Source organism: Limulus polyphemus, unplaced genomic scaffold, assembly GCF_000517525.1.
Source record: "Limulus polyphemus unplaced genomic scaffold, Limulus_polyphemus-2.1.2 Scaffold332, whole genome shotgun sequence".
NCBI lineage: Eukaryota > Metazoa > Arthropoda > Merostomata > Xiphosura > Limulidae > Limulus > Limulus polyphemus.
In genome coordinates, this window is record NW_013665942.1 from 273,823 (window position 1) to 292,191 (window position 18,369).

At 29.4% G+C, this 18,369-nt stretch overlaps 1 protein-coding gene across 1 annotated transcript in view; it reads right to left on the reverse strand.

Moving 5' to 3' along the window:
* LOC106457445 (unconventional myosin-X-like) overlaps positions 1-18,369 on the reverse strand; it is a 71,416-nt gene that overhangs the window by 42,762 nt on the left and 10,285 nt on the right. Inside the window, exons 5-14 of the mRNA XM_022383390.1 lie at positions 15,622-15,714; positions 15,090-15,164; positions 13,951-14,001; positions 13,441-13,680; positions 13,035-13,180; positions 11,190-11,307; positions 10,336-10,491; positions 6,008-6,119; positions 5,335-5,441; positions 1,622-1,815 (exon numbers count right to left, since the gene is read on the reverse strand). Coding sequence (XP_022239098.1) covers positions 1,622-1,815; positions 5,335-5,441; positions 6,008-6,119; positions 10,336-10,491; positions 11,190-11,307; positions 13,035-13,180; positions 13,441-13,680; positions 13,951-14,001; positions 15,090-15,164; positions 15,622-15,714 — 1,292 coding nt within the window. The remainder of the gene's footprint in view (positions 1-1,621; positions 1,816-5,334; positions 5,442-6,007; positions 6,120-10,335; positions 10,492-11,189; positions 11,308-13,034; positions 13,181-13,440; positions 13,681-13,950; positions 14,002-15,089; positions 15,165-15,621; positions 15,715-18,369) is intronic.

Below are 18,369 nucleotides of genomic sequence, written 5' to 3' on the forward strand. Positions count from 1 at the left end.
TTAATTTAAATGAATTACGGTACTCATTTTCTCACCATGAAGCCACAACAGCAAACACTGAGAACACTATTGTAAAAGAAGTTGTATATTCTGAAGGATAGTCATGTATAATTCATTACTTGTTAGGGTAACTGTCCACAAGCTAGTTTGTGTTTAATTCTGATTTTTATATACTTACCCGTGTCAGGTAAAAGGCTCTATAATCAGAAAAGGAATAATTGATCAAGAAAATTTTCTCAAGAATCTTAGTTTATTAGTTGTGTAACTGCTACGTTAGAAATTTTGTAAAGAATTTGACAGTTTATTGGTTATGGAACTGCTAATTTAGAAATTTCTGTTGATAATTTGACAGTTTATTGGTTGTGGAACTGCTAAGTTAGAAATTTCTGTTGATAATTTGACAGTTTATTGGTTGTGGAACTGCTAAGTTAGAAATTTCTGTTGATAATTTGACAGTCCATTGGTTGTGGAACTGCTACATAAGAAATTTTGTCAAGAATCTGACAACTTACTGGTTTGAAGTAAGTAGGGTTTCTAAATAGTGGATAGAAGGACAAGGTGGTAACTATCTGTGGTCAAGAAATTCCATACTTTTTCTATTTCTCAGATGCTATGAAAGATGTTGACCAGTAGCTACAAAACTTAGCATATATTTCCCTTTTATTACTAAATATTTTCTTATTCTTTCTATGGTGTTTATATTTCATTTCTGTTTGGATTAGTTTCCTGTCTTTTTAATACTATATTTTTTATTTAGTGTTTATTAATGGACCTCTTTCGGGCTGTAATTTTATTCCACATATAGTTTTACATGTAGTGCTCATTTCTTCTTGTCTAAATGTTTTTTGTTTTGTTTTTTGTAATAGCTTGCAAAGTGTAAAGGAACGAGTGTAAGTTGAATAGGTATTTCTTGCTTAACGTAATTATAATTTGTAGTTGTTGTTTATATCAAATTTCTTCCAATATTTTTAACATATATTAAGCTGCTTAGATACGTATTAAATTTACCATATCTTTAAATTAACCATAGATAAAATAGGGGATATTAATCATGAGAGACCCAAAGTTGTCAGTATTAATTTTAACAGTGATGGTTTGAAATGTTTAAATTATTTTATATATTATAAAAAAAAAGATTAGATAATTCGCTCATTGGTCTATGGAAAGTATTTTATTACATCTTTTTAGTAACAGAGCCTCTCTTTTAACCTGGCAAACGGAATTCACTGTAATACATCTACATGATGGTCACATACCTTCGGTAATTAATTTTGCACTTACAAAAAATTATTATAAGTCACATTTTGCCTGCTAGAGTTTGAAAGCTAGGTGTTTTTTATAAAAGACACAAAATTTGAATAAAACTTTAATTTCTAAAAATGAAAATCAATATCGATATATAATAAACTTTTGTGTAACATAACAACTCAAAGTGTAAGCATTCATAAAAAGCTACAGAAATGTATTTTCAGTGCAATACATATTCACATTACAGCTATGCTTAAGAACACTTTGTTTAAAGCTGGGTTGTAAGTTGCAAAAAAAAGCTCTAAACAAAAGTTTATTAATTTCTTCCAACTACTAATAATAAATCCATTTTGATGTAAATAATTTATTATACCTGGGAGACTCTTCCACAACTTGTGGCTCATTCTCTTCTTGCTCATTTTGTTCAGCTTCAAGCTCTCTCTGTTCTTCCTCCAATATTCGTTGCTCTTCCTCTTCTTGCTCTTTCCTTCTCATCTCTGCTTCCACTCGACGCATCTCTCTTAAAGCTGCTGCAACTTCTCGAGCAAACATACCTCGTATAAAAGCCTAAAATATCATAATCCCAAGATTATTTCTATTAGAAAACAAAACATTAAATAAATATTAATACTGAAAATTATATAATACATTTAAATGGATTCTTGTATATTTTTGACTCAAAATAAAAACCCCGAATCCAGATTTTGTTACAGTTGTCACACATAGTTTCAGAAAACATTATCATTCTTATCAATAATTAAAGTTGATAAAAAATTTATATCAATTTGTTTTTCCTAATTTATTGTAATACATAATAACCCTTTACAAGTAATAGTGTTTGTAATGTGTATTAAAATTATTAGTCAAATCCTCAAGAGTAAAACATGAAAGTCTTGTGTCTAAAAATTCCAAAAATTAATTTCAATCTCCTTGTTCCTTGGAAGCTTTACAAAGCCAATAAAATACATACATGTTTGTAATTTTTTAGGCTCCTTTATAACCCAGAATTTTAAAAGCTCAATAATGATACATCAGAGTTTAACAGAAAAGTCCCAAGATTATGGATTTTCTTGAGAATGTAAGCACAAATAAGGACATGAAGGAATAGTAGAATGCTATTGTGTTTTATTCCTTTATTTTATTTATTACAAATTTATTGTATCATTAGTATTTAAGCCTGAGGTAGGTAATTTACAAAAAACATGGAGTTTGTCACAGACAAGTATTTTACTTATTTATTTATCATTTAAATCTGAGGTATTAAAGAATTTTCAAGTTAAGCACAAAGCTGCACAATGGGCTATCTGTGCTCTACCCACCACGGGTATTGAAACTTAGTTTTTAGTGTTGCAAGTCTGACTGGTCTACTGGGGAGCAAAAATCTGAGGTAGGTACTTCACACTATTTCTACCAGATTGGTTTGGATTTCATACTTTTATGTTTCCAGGCTTATTTATATTGTAAATACAGGTAGGCCTAAGGTAGCAACATTAGGTCCAACAATGCAGATACTTACTTTTTGTAATTTTAGCTTTCCTGAATGATAGTTACTTTAACATAGACCTACCAAACTTTGGTAAAAGTTCAGTATTTATATATAACATAGATATTATTATTATTATATTATAATATTTAATACATTATGTACGAAATAATATATATCAATTAAAGTATAAGACTGCTTAGAATTAGAAGGGAGGGCAAAAACTTTAGCTAGCCTAATTTGTGTTGTCTTTTTAAAGTCAAAGGACAGTTGCAACTTAAATCTCTTTGTTGGGCTATATTATTAGAGAAACTTGTATGAGGATATTATTGAATGAAGGAGAGCTGGTGCCAAGCTCATCAGTGTATAATAGCAGTGGAAGCCATAGTATTAAATCATCTTTATTATATTGGGTACTTGGTGTTAAAAAATATATTTTTTGTTTATTTAGTACAAACCTACATAATAAACTACATACAGTCTGTCCACCATGACATGCTCAAAATGCATATTTTAGCATTGTAAGTCTGTAAACTTACTGCTGACCAAAAATATATTTATAAAAATAATAATGAAATTAATAAAAATGATTAAAATTGTCATATTAAAATAAAATGAAATAAATACACATATTATACAAGCACGTATGTGGTTTTTGCTGCCAACCAGTTTTATCCCTGTAATCAGTGATTTGGAATTAAAGAAAACTCCACATTACCTCGTCAGTACACTGACAAACTGATACAACAGGATACTTACTGGAGGAAGTAGAACCTGTTGTTCAGCCAGTGCTATTCTCCACTACATTTAATTATCATTCCTTTCATTAATCTTTATAACGATCTAAAGGGTGCTGTGAAAGAACTTTTTGAGCTATATTAATAAGTACTAATTTACCACATAATTAGATGTAGATTTAATTACACTGTTACCAACTGTTAAGCAATAGGTAAGTTCAATATGTCATGTTTAGTTTAAATACATTACAGAGTTATCAACTACATAAGTTTAGTATTAAGTACAGGTTTAGTTTGTGCTTTGGTTTTTTCCTACTTAAAGCGTTACTATGTGTTCATTTAAGCTTAGTATAGTGTCAATGTCAGTTAAAGCTCTAGCACTTACTTTTAGATTTATTGTGAGTTGAATTGTAAGTAAAAATTATCATTAATGTTAGAGTTACCTTAGTTTAATTTTAGCACATGCTAAAGCAGGGACTAATCTGTTGGTAAGCTAAGTCCCATTGTTAACCATTAACCACTTAAGAGCCTTGTTGGGTGCAATACTAGGGTTGATGACTCTGTGGAATATGGGATATAAATGGCCAACACAACTTAAGTCTGTAAGCTGTACCATACAGTGTCACACATACAGCATAGGTTGATAGATCTTCAAGCAGAGAGGATACTTTGCCACACTGTTACAAGAGGATGTCATAAGAATGGCTGATCAGCATAAGGTTCTACAGCAGGGAAACATTTTAATCGTGGGAAGGTATCTTTTATCCTATTGGACAGTGTGCACCCACTTCAATAATGGCAATCCTATTCTAACAGGTTACTAAACTGCCATTACTCACCTCCTTTGTTAGTGCAGACAGAGCTAAGAACAGGATTTCGAATGATGGTTAATGTGCTGCCTACAAACAATGATACACTGAAAAACATTACCCCAACAGGTGTATGCAGAAGAAACAGAGATTGTGTACTCAGTAGGGGGCCTCCACATGCCAGCAGTAGAAGGAAAAGAACAAGAAAACTGATGTCTAAACATCAAGCTGGTAAACAAACAATACATTTATAAAATGTTCAGACTCCACTAGTCTCACATATGAGAAGTTACTGAAATGTTATGGAGGCCAAAAAAAAGCAAATACTGTCGTTAGAAACTCTTTGGAGTTTATGATATTGTACTTTTTTAAGAGAATAAACTCTCAGACCCTGAGCAGTTCACTCTCAGTGCCTTTAACTTAATAACAAATGCTGACTCAGAGGCTGAGATGGCCATTGCAATTTGACAGAATTGCTATGAGCATTACGATAGCTCTCAGGGGAAAAATCACTAAGGTGCACAAGAAAGGTAATACAGCACATGATGCTGAAGATTGGAGGTTCCTGCCTGACAATACTCCTATGCATCTAATAGTAGAAGCCTTCAATGCCAGACATTTACCTGGAATACAGATAAAAACACTGATGGTAAATTTACATTATGCTCTCCACAGTATAGCCATCAACCTTATAATATTAAACTCAGGTGAACAACAAAACATTGTTGACTGCCAAGGTGACAAAGACTCTCTTAGCATAGAGGACACAATGTCTACAATGAACCCTTCATATCTGAAGTGCACTTGGAAATAGGAAGACAAAGTGGACTTAATTTCATGCTACTTTACCATGTTACAACCTTTTCAATTTCATTGGAATACAAATTTCATATTTCTTATTTGTTTTCCTTTTATAGGGTACTAGAAAAAATGTATTTCATTTTGTTAGTGTATATTCCAAAAACCTTACAGAAAAAAATTAAAGTGCAGGTAATCTTCAATACTCAATTACATTTCGAACTAGCTTTAAACAACATAGATTGCTCAAGAAACACACCTGTACAGTTATTGCTGCTCGTTTCATCCGAACAAATCGTATTCGTTGCTTGTGACCCCTGAAGTATCGTTGAATTGTAACAGCTGCCTGACGATGGTATAGAAACACTAGAAAAACATACTTGGTTTGTGACTTTTAAGCAATTAAATAATGGATATTTATTACTAAAAATATTTTTATTCAAAAATATTGAAAGCTAATAAAGTAATTATAAACCAATACAGTGTGTAATAGTTCACCTTTTCTGGAAAAAAATGAATAAATTCATAAGGAAAAGTTCTGACAATTCAGAAAAATAAACAGCTCTACACACTGTAATTTAAAAACGTTAATGTTTTGAGCAGCCCTGAAATATATATAAAAACATCATTTGTATTAGATGGCCTTTAATTCATAATTGAAGGCATAGGTTCTAATGAATAATAAATAATGCAATATATCATAATTCACTGAAATACAGAATCTTAAAACCTTACAACAACACAAATGTTGTTTTGATAAATAACAACTTTCTTAAAGAAAACTAAAAACAACCAATCTATTAGATAATAAAACTAGTATAAAGGGCATTTAAAATTTTCAATCTATTTCATACATTCTGAACTCAAATATAATTATAAACAAAATACATCACAAATGGTGAGGAAAACAAACAGTATAACAATATTTTTACTTTTTCTCTGAACATATCTTCTCCAATGTTTCTGTATTACAATAGCCATTGTCTTGAGTAGAGCCTTTCTACTATCTTCTAATGGTTCATGAACACAACCTCTCAAAAAAACCTATAAATCAATATTGAAGTTGTAGTTTATGACAAAAATATATTGCAAAAATATTTAAAATGTTTGATTTTTATTAGGATATTTAAAAGAAAATAGTAAATCTCAATGTTCTATTAATAATGCTTGTATAAAATGCACAAAGCAAAGAATATAAAAGCTATAAAAAGTCAAAAGCACTGTTGTAAAATAATCTGAACCATTCCTTTTGATTAAATATTATGTAAATTAAGCAATCAATGGTGAATCACATCATCTGAAATACAAATTATTGGACATCCAGCCTATGCTATATATAGCATACATTCTTTTCTCTCAGATTTTATTTTGAAGAGAATTATACAGTTTAAAGTTCTCCAGATTCCTGAAGAACCATGGATGGACCTCAAAGGAGACATTGGGATGTATCACTCTTATGGGAAGCCATGGATGAATAATAGTCAGTAAATCACAGCATGTTACTGAGAATAGAATACAAGTATCTCAAAGTGCCACTAATAGAATATGGGACCATTTCCAAACCATTGGCACACCTGGACAATGAAAACTGTTATCAACAACATTCAGATGATTGCTATATACTGATTGTGGCTTGCTTATAGATACACTTAAGTGTTCCATGCTCCAAGATCAAGTCAGATGTTAATAGATTCAACTGACTAGTATGTCATTTTACAGATGATTAGAAAGGCTTCACTAGGTAGGCTTTTACATCATATAAACAATGGGGTGCATTTCACCCACAACAAAGTATGAAACAGCTCAGTAGCATGTGTAACAATAGTATTTTTACAAAAAGAACTAAACATCACCCAGCAGATGAATAAAATGTGTATATTTACCTGGAAAAATTTGGAACTAGATCAAACTTTTTTTTCATACAAGAACATGATAAATATGGCAATGGATGTATGGTTTAGGTAAGAATAAGCATTGGTTAGATATATCAACTTCAGGGATAGAAACCAGCTTTTTGGCCAATGGCAAATGTTTGCCAGTTATTTCAAAAGTTACTGGCAAAAGTGAAGGACACAATAGCAACATAAAAAAAAGGTAACTGTCTTAAAAACATAAACATTACCATTAATTTGCAATAAAACTTGTATATCGTGCTGGTCTAGCTTGCACAGGAATTGTAACTGCTGTATAAGTGTCAGAGTCCATTTTTTGCAGGCCTTTTTCTGTATCTCATGGCTCATTTCATTTTCTAGATTCTGCTACACAGTGAGCAATAAGCAATCTCATATGCAGTTTTATTGAGTTCTTTTTCAACATTCTTGGTACCAACAACATAAAATGTTGTTTTGATAGGCAGCATTGTTGACATACTTGGCACTATATGGCCTTGATAGCATCTTGCTTGTCTATCTTTATGTTATATTTCAATCATTCAGTTTTATACTTTGCAAATGGCTTTGTGGACAGCTTTTGCTTATCAGGAAACCTTTATCTTTTTTCTAGGAGCTGTTAAGAGGATGGCATGCTTCTCTGAAGTTGAAGAACCCGCAACAGCTTCTGAAGCTGCAGTGTTAATTCATCAAATGTTGAGAATATGTTTGAAGTCCAACAAGAATGAATGAAGAAATAATATAAAGTTATTCGTTAATAGAATGTTTGAACAAGTATAAATATGTAAACAAATTTTCAAATCAGATCAATAGGTTTGGTTTGGTTTGTTGTTAAGCACAAAGATACACAGTGGGTTATCTGTGCTCTGCCCACCATTAGTATCAAAACTTGAATTTTAGAGTTGTAAGCCTGCAGACTTATTGCTGAGCCACTGGGAAGCATCAGATCAATAATAATAAAAAAGCATAAAAAAATACAAAACTGAAAACAATATAAAAATTACATTTGTGAAGGAATTTAACTAAACTCACATTAAGATGTTAGAAGTAAGGTTGCATTTTAAAAGATATACAGGTCAATATAATCATTATTAATGGTGGATTTCTATCCAGTAATTGAAAATGTAAATGCCTCAAAATTAGATCTGATATTCGAGTAAGTAATTTTATTCTTTGCTGAGAGACCGATCTTCTTATTCCTCACTATATAACCAAGTGAAACGAATGATTTTTGAGCCCTTATAATGGCTGGTTTTTATGATGCAACTAATAAACCACAAAAAAGTGCATTACAAAAACCAGCCTTTAGCAGATGTAACTACTTAGCTGACATAAATTATTATTTCAAAGAAATGTTATATTTTTCATTTCATATTGTTAGCCCTTTCTTGACCACAAGGGTACTATAACAGCACCCCAAACATATCTTAAATTCTCTCCATACAAGTATATTAAACCAAACTGTATGAAACCAGGTACAAGTTGTTGAAATAGTATCTAGTTTCTGCATGAAAAACGAAAATCATAAAATGATTTAGTGTATGTATGATTCTTTACACTATAAAGATGTTGAAATTTTATTGATTGAAGCAGTGAGCTTACTTCTATAAATTATATAAGGACTGACAAAGATTTACTGGTGACCAATGGCCTCACCTTTCAAAATGGTGTCACTGTTACTGTTATTGAGTGTCAAAGCATGATATTGTGTTTCAAGAACAATTCTTTTAGTCAAGAACAATTTATATCTAATAGTTATAATTTGTTTCTATAAATAAGAAGCTCTCATATATTGTTCTATTTTAATACATGAAATTTAAAAATACATTCAATAAAAAAAAATTCTATCATTTGAATAATTTACAGTTACAGACTTAACCAACCATGCTCACCACTATACTATCATGAATAGTTTACAGTTACAGACTTAACCAACCATGCTCACCACTATACTATCATGAATAGTTTACAGTTACAGACTTAACCAACCATACTCACCACTGAACTATCAAATTTTAGATTTATGTTTGTGTTGAAAGTTGTGCTTGCAGCCAGCTTTCTTTATAATTTTGACCACTGTTATAGCTAATCAAAGTGCCACAAATATTAACCAGCAAAAAAGATAGGCTCAGAAAATAAACCCAATAACTCAAGCACTTTTAGAAAATTAATTGGGTTTCTTTTCTGATCCTAACTTTTTCTGTTGATCCTGCATGTTTTTTAATGTTCCAACTAGCAAAAACAAGAAACTACCATTTTATTTGCTGAACACAAAAACCCATTTACGTTTTGCCAGTAGCCACCATTAATTTCGAGCCCTGGATCTCTAAATCTTGTGGAACAATACCACAAATTATAAGAACTATATCCTACAACACCTTGTGCTGTCATATGCCAGTGCAATTGGCCCTGTCTTCATCCTAATATCTGATAATGCGTCCATCTCCATCACAAGAAGTATGTTTGACTAAAGGGAATAGCTTGTCCATTCACTAGATCTCATTCCATCAACATGTATGAAAAACTCTTGAGAGAAACTTCACATCCTGTCAAGTAAATTCAAATGCTAAAGATGCTGTAAAAATAACTCTTTTCAGAAATGGGAGTGGCCGAGAATACCTCACAACATTATCAATACTTTGATTTTACATGTGCAACATTGCTGTCAGGCTGCCACTGCTGTTCATAATTACCGTCCTCCATATTAAATTGTATTGTCAGAAAATGTGAAGATATACATTCGCTTCTACCAAAACATTTACAAGTGTAGGTTGAATGACCGATCATTTGCACATGATTGATCACCAGATATCTGATTTCCACAAAAAAAAAAAAAAGGATTGAGGAATTACTGACATTATTTTATACCAATGTGTTTTTTTTTTGCTTTGTTATAGCTAAAATATTGAAAATTCCAATTATCTTTCAACTGTTTTGTAAAGCTTATTAGTAACTGAATAAAGAAGTACCTATCTTTTCTGTTTAACACTTTTATGCACATAATCAAGCACTAAATCAACAATCTAGAAAATGTTGTAATTACTTAACCTTTTATTTATATTTTACAACTTAATTGTGACACATGCCAGAATATAAATCAGATAACTCATAAAGCCTATTGCAAGAACAATCACAAAATCATCTGTATGGTACCCTAGGTCTTTAATGAACAGTCAAACATTTATATTAATATAATTGTATCTATGTACATTATTTCATGAAAAAAATGCCTTAATTATAATGTAAAGACATTGGAAACCAGATCAATTTTTATTGTTTAGGCTTAGAGATTTTTGTAAGTTAAAAACATGAACAGTTTACCATGTTAAAAACAAACTTAGTATGAAATTATTGAGAAAACTAACATATACCTTTGTTTTCCCAATTTGCCATTCTGTTGTATCTACATTAAGAGACTTTAGGATGATCTCAATTGCTTTATAATATTCTAGTGAGTGATCTAAATTCCGAACCAAACATCGATACTTCTGAAGAAATTCCACAAAAGGAAGGTGAATTGGGAAGCCCTTTGAAACAAAAATCAATTATGAAACATAAAAGTATTATTATTTTTTATTTATAAAATCCAAACAGAAATGCACATATAAACACACATGTGCTTACATCTACAACTTGGAACACAGATAAAATAAATGGCCTTAGAAAATCTAAAAATATTGAAAGAAAGCCCATAAACTGTTATGTCTTATTGATCCCAAGATCAGAACAAGATACAGTAAGAGAATGGAAAAAAAAACACATATTTCTTGCAATTTTTTATTATTTTACATTAAACAGTGATGTCATTTAAAATATGTATTATACCAATAACATTTTAAATATGCAATCTTAGTGCAGTTCCTATTTATGATTAGATACTATTCAAATAATATTTTTGTAATTAAAAAAGGTTTAAGACCATGAAATATTAGATTAATATATTTCTAAATAAACTTTCTTCAAAGAATGTATGATAGGAGTGTCATAATTCAAAGGGGCAAAAATATAAAAAGTTTGCTCTTTTGTTGCTGTACAATTTTTGTTACTTATAGCACTTTGTTCATTTACGATTTATAAACTGATTAGAATCCAAGCACAGCAAAACAAAAAAAATAACAAATGTATTTATCCAGAAGAATAAAATAATACTACAACTACAACGTTTACTTAAAACAAATATAAAAGACTTGAGAATAAATCTGAATAACACGAAAACTAAAATTACCTCTTTCCGGATCCGGATAATATCTAACATTCCCAAGTATCGAAGCTGCAACAATACTTGTTCTATATCATAATTGTTTGGTAATTTTTTGGTATTAGGTTTTATGCAGCGTACATACCTAGAATAGAAATATATTTAAGTACACCAATATTGAAGCATCTACGGGTTTAACTGCAAACTTCTTAATTTTTATTAAAACTGTATTATAAGTAATATTTGGGGTGCAATCTATTAACAAATCATTTTTTGATAAGCTACATTATTTATTATATTTTTATATTATTGAGTGTATCCTATTTAACTTAAAAACTTGTTTTGATTATGTAACTTAAGGCAGCCTTGGATATTTCTGTAAATATGTTCTGCTCTCTAAACCAATTTGGTGCAACAGTCGTGCACTGAGCTAACAGCACAATTTAGAACATTTACTTGCTCCAAATTTAGAAGTTATTGTCTTTTAGAAGCCAGTTTTTATTCATTAAAATGGTGCCATTCCTCCCCCAGTAAATGCACAAACTATACCAACCATAGTATATGCACAAACTGAACCAACCCTAGTAAACATAAATTATGAATGTCATCTTTACATATCTTCACAGACTATAGCACCTTTTTAAAACCAAAAGTTTATGAACCAATGCAGCTTCATGTAACTTTCTTTTTAATAATGGCAAGACTATCTATTATTAAGGTTGATTTTAAATAATAGTATATTCATACTCCATGGTCATTTTACTACAAAATAAGGCAATGTTATTTCATAAAGGTATTTTTTTTAGTCTCAATAATGTTATTCCTTATGGCTGATTTTAAGGACTTTCTTGTTCAGTTTAACAATTTCTTTCATTTTATTTTAATTACTTCATGCACTTGTTTGCTTAAAGTTAACAACAGTATTATGAAGAAAATAGTAGGCATACATTATATTTACTTAGTCCAATAAAACTTTATTTATTTAGAAACCTTGTGTGTGTGTGAATTGGGGAGATATTTGACTATTTTATTATACATGTGATTTGCCAAGCAGTCTTGGCCTGTAGCATTTCATGTAGTCTTTTTCATTCTTGTATGACAACTCACTGCACTTCACAAGTTTCTTTGTTTTCTTGAATGTAGCAAAAATTACCCAGTAAAATTAATTGGCAAAATATTTGATTTCCACTTACATATGAGAATAAAGGAGAACTAGCAAAAAATCATATTTTGCCATAGAGTGGACATTCATGAAGTTATGCCACAAAATATGTGAATTTATTCTTGAAGCATTTTAATAGTTTCCTTTATTAAATTTATCTGAGTAATGGAATTATAATATAAAGACCATAATATCATAAAAGAATGGATAAATATAAAACAAAACTACACCAAAACACAATGACTAAAATTTATCAACTTTTACCAACAACTATACTTTGTCTGACCATATTTATTTAAATTTCATTAACCTTAAAATTAAATTGAAACTACAGAATGTACAACCTTATATTTCATCATATTAACACAATGTTTTGAGAAAGAAACTAGAAGGGCTTTACTTATAATGGAGACTAATACAAAAAATATGAAAAATAAAAGTTGTCTATCAGAAAAATAAAAAAACTTTTATGACTCACTCATTTTTAAAAGTGGAATAGACAAAATTAACATAATCAATAAAACATACTCAATGATCATAACTTCAACTTGGAAATACATTTTCTTTAGAATACAGTATTTCTGAAAATAAAACTTTTTAAAGACATATGCTGCTTCCACGACGGACAACAAGGCATCAAAATTGGTTAAAGTAATAAATGTTATAAAATTCATAAAACTGCTTTATGGGATTGTATAAATACTAGTTACCAAGGGTTAGTTGAATGCAAAAGATCTACTAGAGCAGTCAACTGATATCTGAAGGCATCAGCAACAGTTGGACGACCTTTGGTCAACGTGCGAGAAATAGTACTTGCTCCACTGCCTAAACGGGCTATGGTAACCCCCAGCAAATCCTGCCATACAGTATTCAAGAAAATACACTATTTTTAAGCAAATAAACTAAAAATTAGGCCACTTGATTTAGAAATATTTAATTTCATATTTTTGAAAAAAAGTACTATAAACACAAAAAATACACAAACTTTATTATTGTTGATTCCAAAAATAATAGAAATTTATATGTATGATCATACATCATAAAACTCACTATTTTAGCAAAAGCCATAACCTATACTATAAATACAATATATAAGGGATGTATAAAATCACAAACCCGAAATTTAGTAAGGTCTTGAACAAAAACACTGGAAGACTTTTGCATTAGTTCAAAAAACTGATCCTGTTGGACATCTTTATTTTTCTCCAAGAAACCATCAACTTTGTAAATCACATCTCCAGCATAATGTTTAATACCAAACTCTAGGTCCCAACGTCGACGATCTTCACCACGAATGTAATTAATATGGCTTTCAAACTCTTGGTGAAGTTTGTTAACGTAACTACAGTCAGTTCCCTGTTTCATAAACAAAAACAAAAACATTGCATTTCCAGAAAAATCTTATTTTCTATCATCAAGTTATATATGTATATATAATTTGTCTTATCTTCAACAAATTATCAGATGACATAAAAATCAAGCAGTGAATATTTTAAAACTAAGCTTTACGAAAATCTTATGTATTTACTTGGATTTTACAAACTACATGGATAACAAAAAGCATGAATTACATTTTATCTTTCATTTTGAATAAAATTGTTATTTTAATACAGGAACAAAACTCACTTTTGGTACTGTGCACTCTTCTGTTAAAAGCCTTAATACACATTTTGGTGGCTAAAAGAGAAAAGTTGAATGAAAGGTACTATACTGATTACCTTAATTTTATTTGTTATTATAAACATATCTCTAAGAATATCATAACAAAATACAAGGGGAAAATATTTTCAGTTTAGCAAAGTCAAGAAACTTCATTAATTGTTCTTGAAAACATTAACAAAATTACTAAATTTCTAACAATTGTCTTCCTTTGATTGGGACATTTTCTTGTTCTTTTTTTCCAATATTTAAAAATGTTTTTGAAACCTTTAATGCATAAACATGACAAGACAAACATTCAAAAATAATAGACTAGTATAAAACGTATTGATATTTGGTTCGTTATGTGCAATCAAATTTAAATGTTTTACTGCAGTTGATTTATATTTAATATGAATTATTTTCCCAAGCTAACTTATAGACACTAAATTCTTCACACAACTTCCATTTTAGTAACAACAGTAATTTTGTTTTGTTATGAATCTATGCACACGTTAATTATAAAAATTAAGTTAGGCTACAATACTACGTAACAAAAGATGTTGGTTTAGTATCAGACAAAATTGCAAACATTTGAGCAATTTATGAAAATCAGCATAAAAAAAAATTCAAAAATTTATATATATATGTCAACAATTAGTTGAAGCAAAAATATATTCTGATTCATTGTATTGGGATTGTTCTACTGTACCAGATTATTTCAGATGCACTGGCAGCAAACCAGCAATATTATACAAGAAATATAATTTCAGAAATTTTGAAGTCTTGTTAAAGCAATGCTACAAAATATTTGTTTAAAATATTATTTCAGCTAAAGTAAAAGTATTTATATTAATCATATTCATTTGAGAAGACTGGCTTACTGTGAAAAATAATACATCTATCTCACTTTGTGAACTATGTGCCAAGGAAATCTGGAACCTTTTAATTATAATCTTCCAATGATGTTCTCGAAATTAAATATATAAAAAGAATTGACTGTCGATTTTCATAGTAATTATTGAAAACAAATCAAATAAGATAAATCTCTTTATTTAACCAAATATGAAGAAATTTGATCCTACTATAAATTATCTTTGTGTTTATGTGCATAAGCTGTCACTCACCTTTTCTAATAGCTCAAGACAAGCGGAATTGTCTGTAAAAGTGATGTGAGAGAAGGAAATTTCTTCCTGTCTGTACTGTAAAAATATCAATTCCAATACATCAATGTAAACCATCAAGAATTTCAGTATGCAGTTACTAACAACATAAGTATACTTCATGTAAAAAAATATGAGATTTGTATTTAGTTTCTTCAGTAATGAATAGCTCTTTTGGTAATTCAATTCTCTTAGCAACAGGATAAAGAACATGAACTAAATGATATACAACAGAATATTTTTCAATATCATAAACTTGCTAAATGACATTAAAGCCTAAAAATAGGTTATAGACATATGTACAATAAAATATTCCTACACACTATTTGTTAATGGTTTTAAAATGTAATTAATAAACACATTAGTTCAGCACACAAGAAAAACTGCTTCTGGACTTGAGAACTAAATTTCTTTGTTAGAATATTCATACGTTTTTGGATTGGAAAGTGAATTCAATTACAAAAATAATCACATTATAATAAGAAAATAATGTTACCGTTTCTTGTTCCAGGGCAAACACGTAGTGGTTGAAGAACTTATGTAGTTTTTCATTAGTGAAGTTGATACATAGTTGTTCAAAGCTGTTTACCTAGAAATTATTTATAATACCAAAGTTTTAAGACAGCAAGAAATATATTTCAAATATTATAGTTGTTAAATTGTGTGAGTGAAAGAACAGAGAGAGAAAAAAAGGTTCTTACACTTATTTTCCTACTTGTCCTTAAAGTTATATGCTTTGCTTTTTATCTTGTTACTGTATACATCTCACTATCCAGTATTTTACTTTATTTTTCATTTACTCTTACTGAAAATTCTAAATTCTAATATAGTCTGAGGTGCTTTTCAAGACCACTTTATGATCTATTTGAGGTCTAAAATCAACAGTTGTAAAGGTTCTAACATATACCAAAGCACAAACTGTTTACAAATTTCATATATTGCACACACACACTTTTTTTTTATCTATATATAAAACTGTAGGTTTTACAGAAAATACACTTCAACAATCTAAATGAATTTAGCAGCATGCAGACCATTATCTTTACCAATTGCACTATCAATTTCATAGACCAAAGTACACAAGTATATATATATAAACACTTTACAGTTTAGAAGAGAAGCTGATGCACCAAACTGTGCATCATTACAATTTTTTTTATAAACAAACTACTGTAAGCTTAAGAAATTTAGATTAAATTTTATTCTACTACCCATTTAGTCTCACAAGTACTCTTAAATGTAGATCTGTTATTGAGTTAATTATCGTTTTCCAAGTTTATATCTTTTGTAGTCTTTCTGCAACCAATATAAATTTTTGTTTTCGTATTATGTACCTCAACATCTGAAACAGCCTTAACAACGAGAACAAAGGAGAATTTTTCAAATAATCTAAAACATACAAAACTATCTTTGAAAAAAAATCATCTTGATAACAAAATAAGAGGTAAGTTATGAGTGATGAAGTCAGTTAATTTAAACATTACATTTCAATCGACAATTTAAAAATGAAATTAATCTCTGCAAGAATTACAAGAAATGTCACTCATATTCAACAGTTCAGAAAACAAAAAAATATTTTGCCAATACTTTAAAATTATAGCTTACTCTGAAAATTGTAATGGTTATATATATATATATATGTAAAGTATTTTATATAACTATTTTCTATAATTGTATGTTAATCACATTTTTGATATTGTTATCATCAGCCGATCTGCTTTTTAAAAACTCCATTATATTGTCAATTATCTGTTAAAGATCAATAATGCTTTCTTAAGCAAATGAGGACATCTTGATATTTGTATCATAGAACTTTTGTTTCGCAGATCTATGTCCCCAGAAAAGTGTTACACTTTATCATCTTATATGTTTCTTCTACTCTTTGAACCAAATCTTCATTTCTGTTGCATGTGTTTGTATGATTAAACTATTCTTAGACAGCAGTGCTCTGAAGTACCTGTACATTACTTATCCAGTCCACTTTAAAAGTACTGTTTTCAAACATAAAATTATATAATATATATAGAAACAAAACTTTAATTAATTTCTATGTTCTGTTCACAGAATTAAGAAATAAATATATATTTTTTCATATGGGTTAAATAATTTGTAGTTAAGGATTTGTTGGATTATCTGTTTCAACCTAGAGTAATATTTGATGTAATTAAGTTTGTACTAACATAATATAATAATAATAAAAGTTTATCTTTGCTTAATATAAGTAAGGGCAACTTATTTTTATTATATTTTATTCTGTGGCTTATTTGTTCTTAGTTTATTCAGTGATGATTTTTTGTGCAGCGGTTATCACTAGCACATATGTGCTTTCATAGTCGTATTGAAGGTTATTTCTAAAATTTACTTAACTGATCTTACTAGAGGAAATAGAACAGTGGCATAACTTTTCATATGAATGACCTAAAATTGAAAGAAATCTTAATATAAAATTTTACCAGTAAATAATGAGTATCATATTGATCAAATATATGTTTATGTATCACTCTGATAATATCTCATACTTACTTCATTTTAGCCCACACAAATCTGATTTCATGTTCACTTATGATTCATAATTATTGACTTTAGATTCATTAGACTCCACAGATTCTTAGTTTCTACTCACCTCCAGCATTACAGCATATGATAAACCCATTACACTTCAGTAAAGCATGATTAACTACTCTATGTGTGTTTTTAGATATCTAATTTAGCTATTATTGAATGTTAGTAAAAATTCTTCTATTGGAAAATTTAATAAATTGTTTTCCCAGCAAGAGACTGTATATGACACAATTATGCATATAAGTAGCTGCAATCAAGTTATATACTTAATGAGAATATTTTCATAATCTTATTGTTGGATCTGACTAACAACAGCAAAGACTTATTAATGAGTTACCATTCAAAAGAATGGTAAAACAAACATCTGAAAATTAAAAAACACTATGACTTGATGTTATAAATTATAAGATAGAGTTAATAAGTTTCTACATTATTCAATTGACAAATATGAAATTCAAAATAGAACATGTTCAGAAGTCAGAGAAGTTATCATGTTACCAATAATGCAGTTCTGAAGACAGAGTGCTCACCATAACTCAAAATTTTATTATTTGCATTTGTGTAGGAAGCAGGGAGGGGGACACCTCCCCACTTTCAAGCTGTTTCAGCCAAAAATGCATCAAAATTAAGAAAATTACTCTCAGAAAATGGAGGAAAATGCATAAAATTCAATACAGAATTC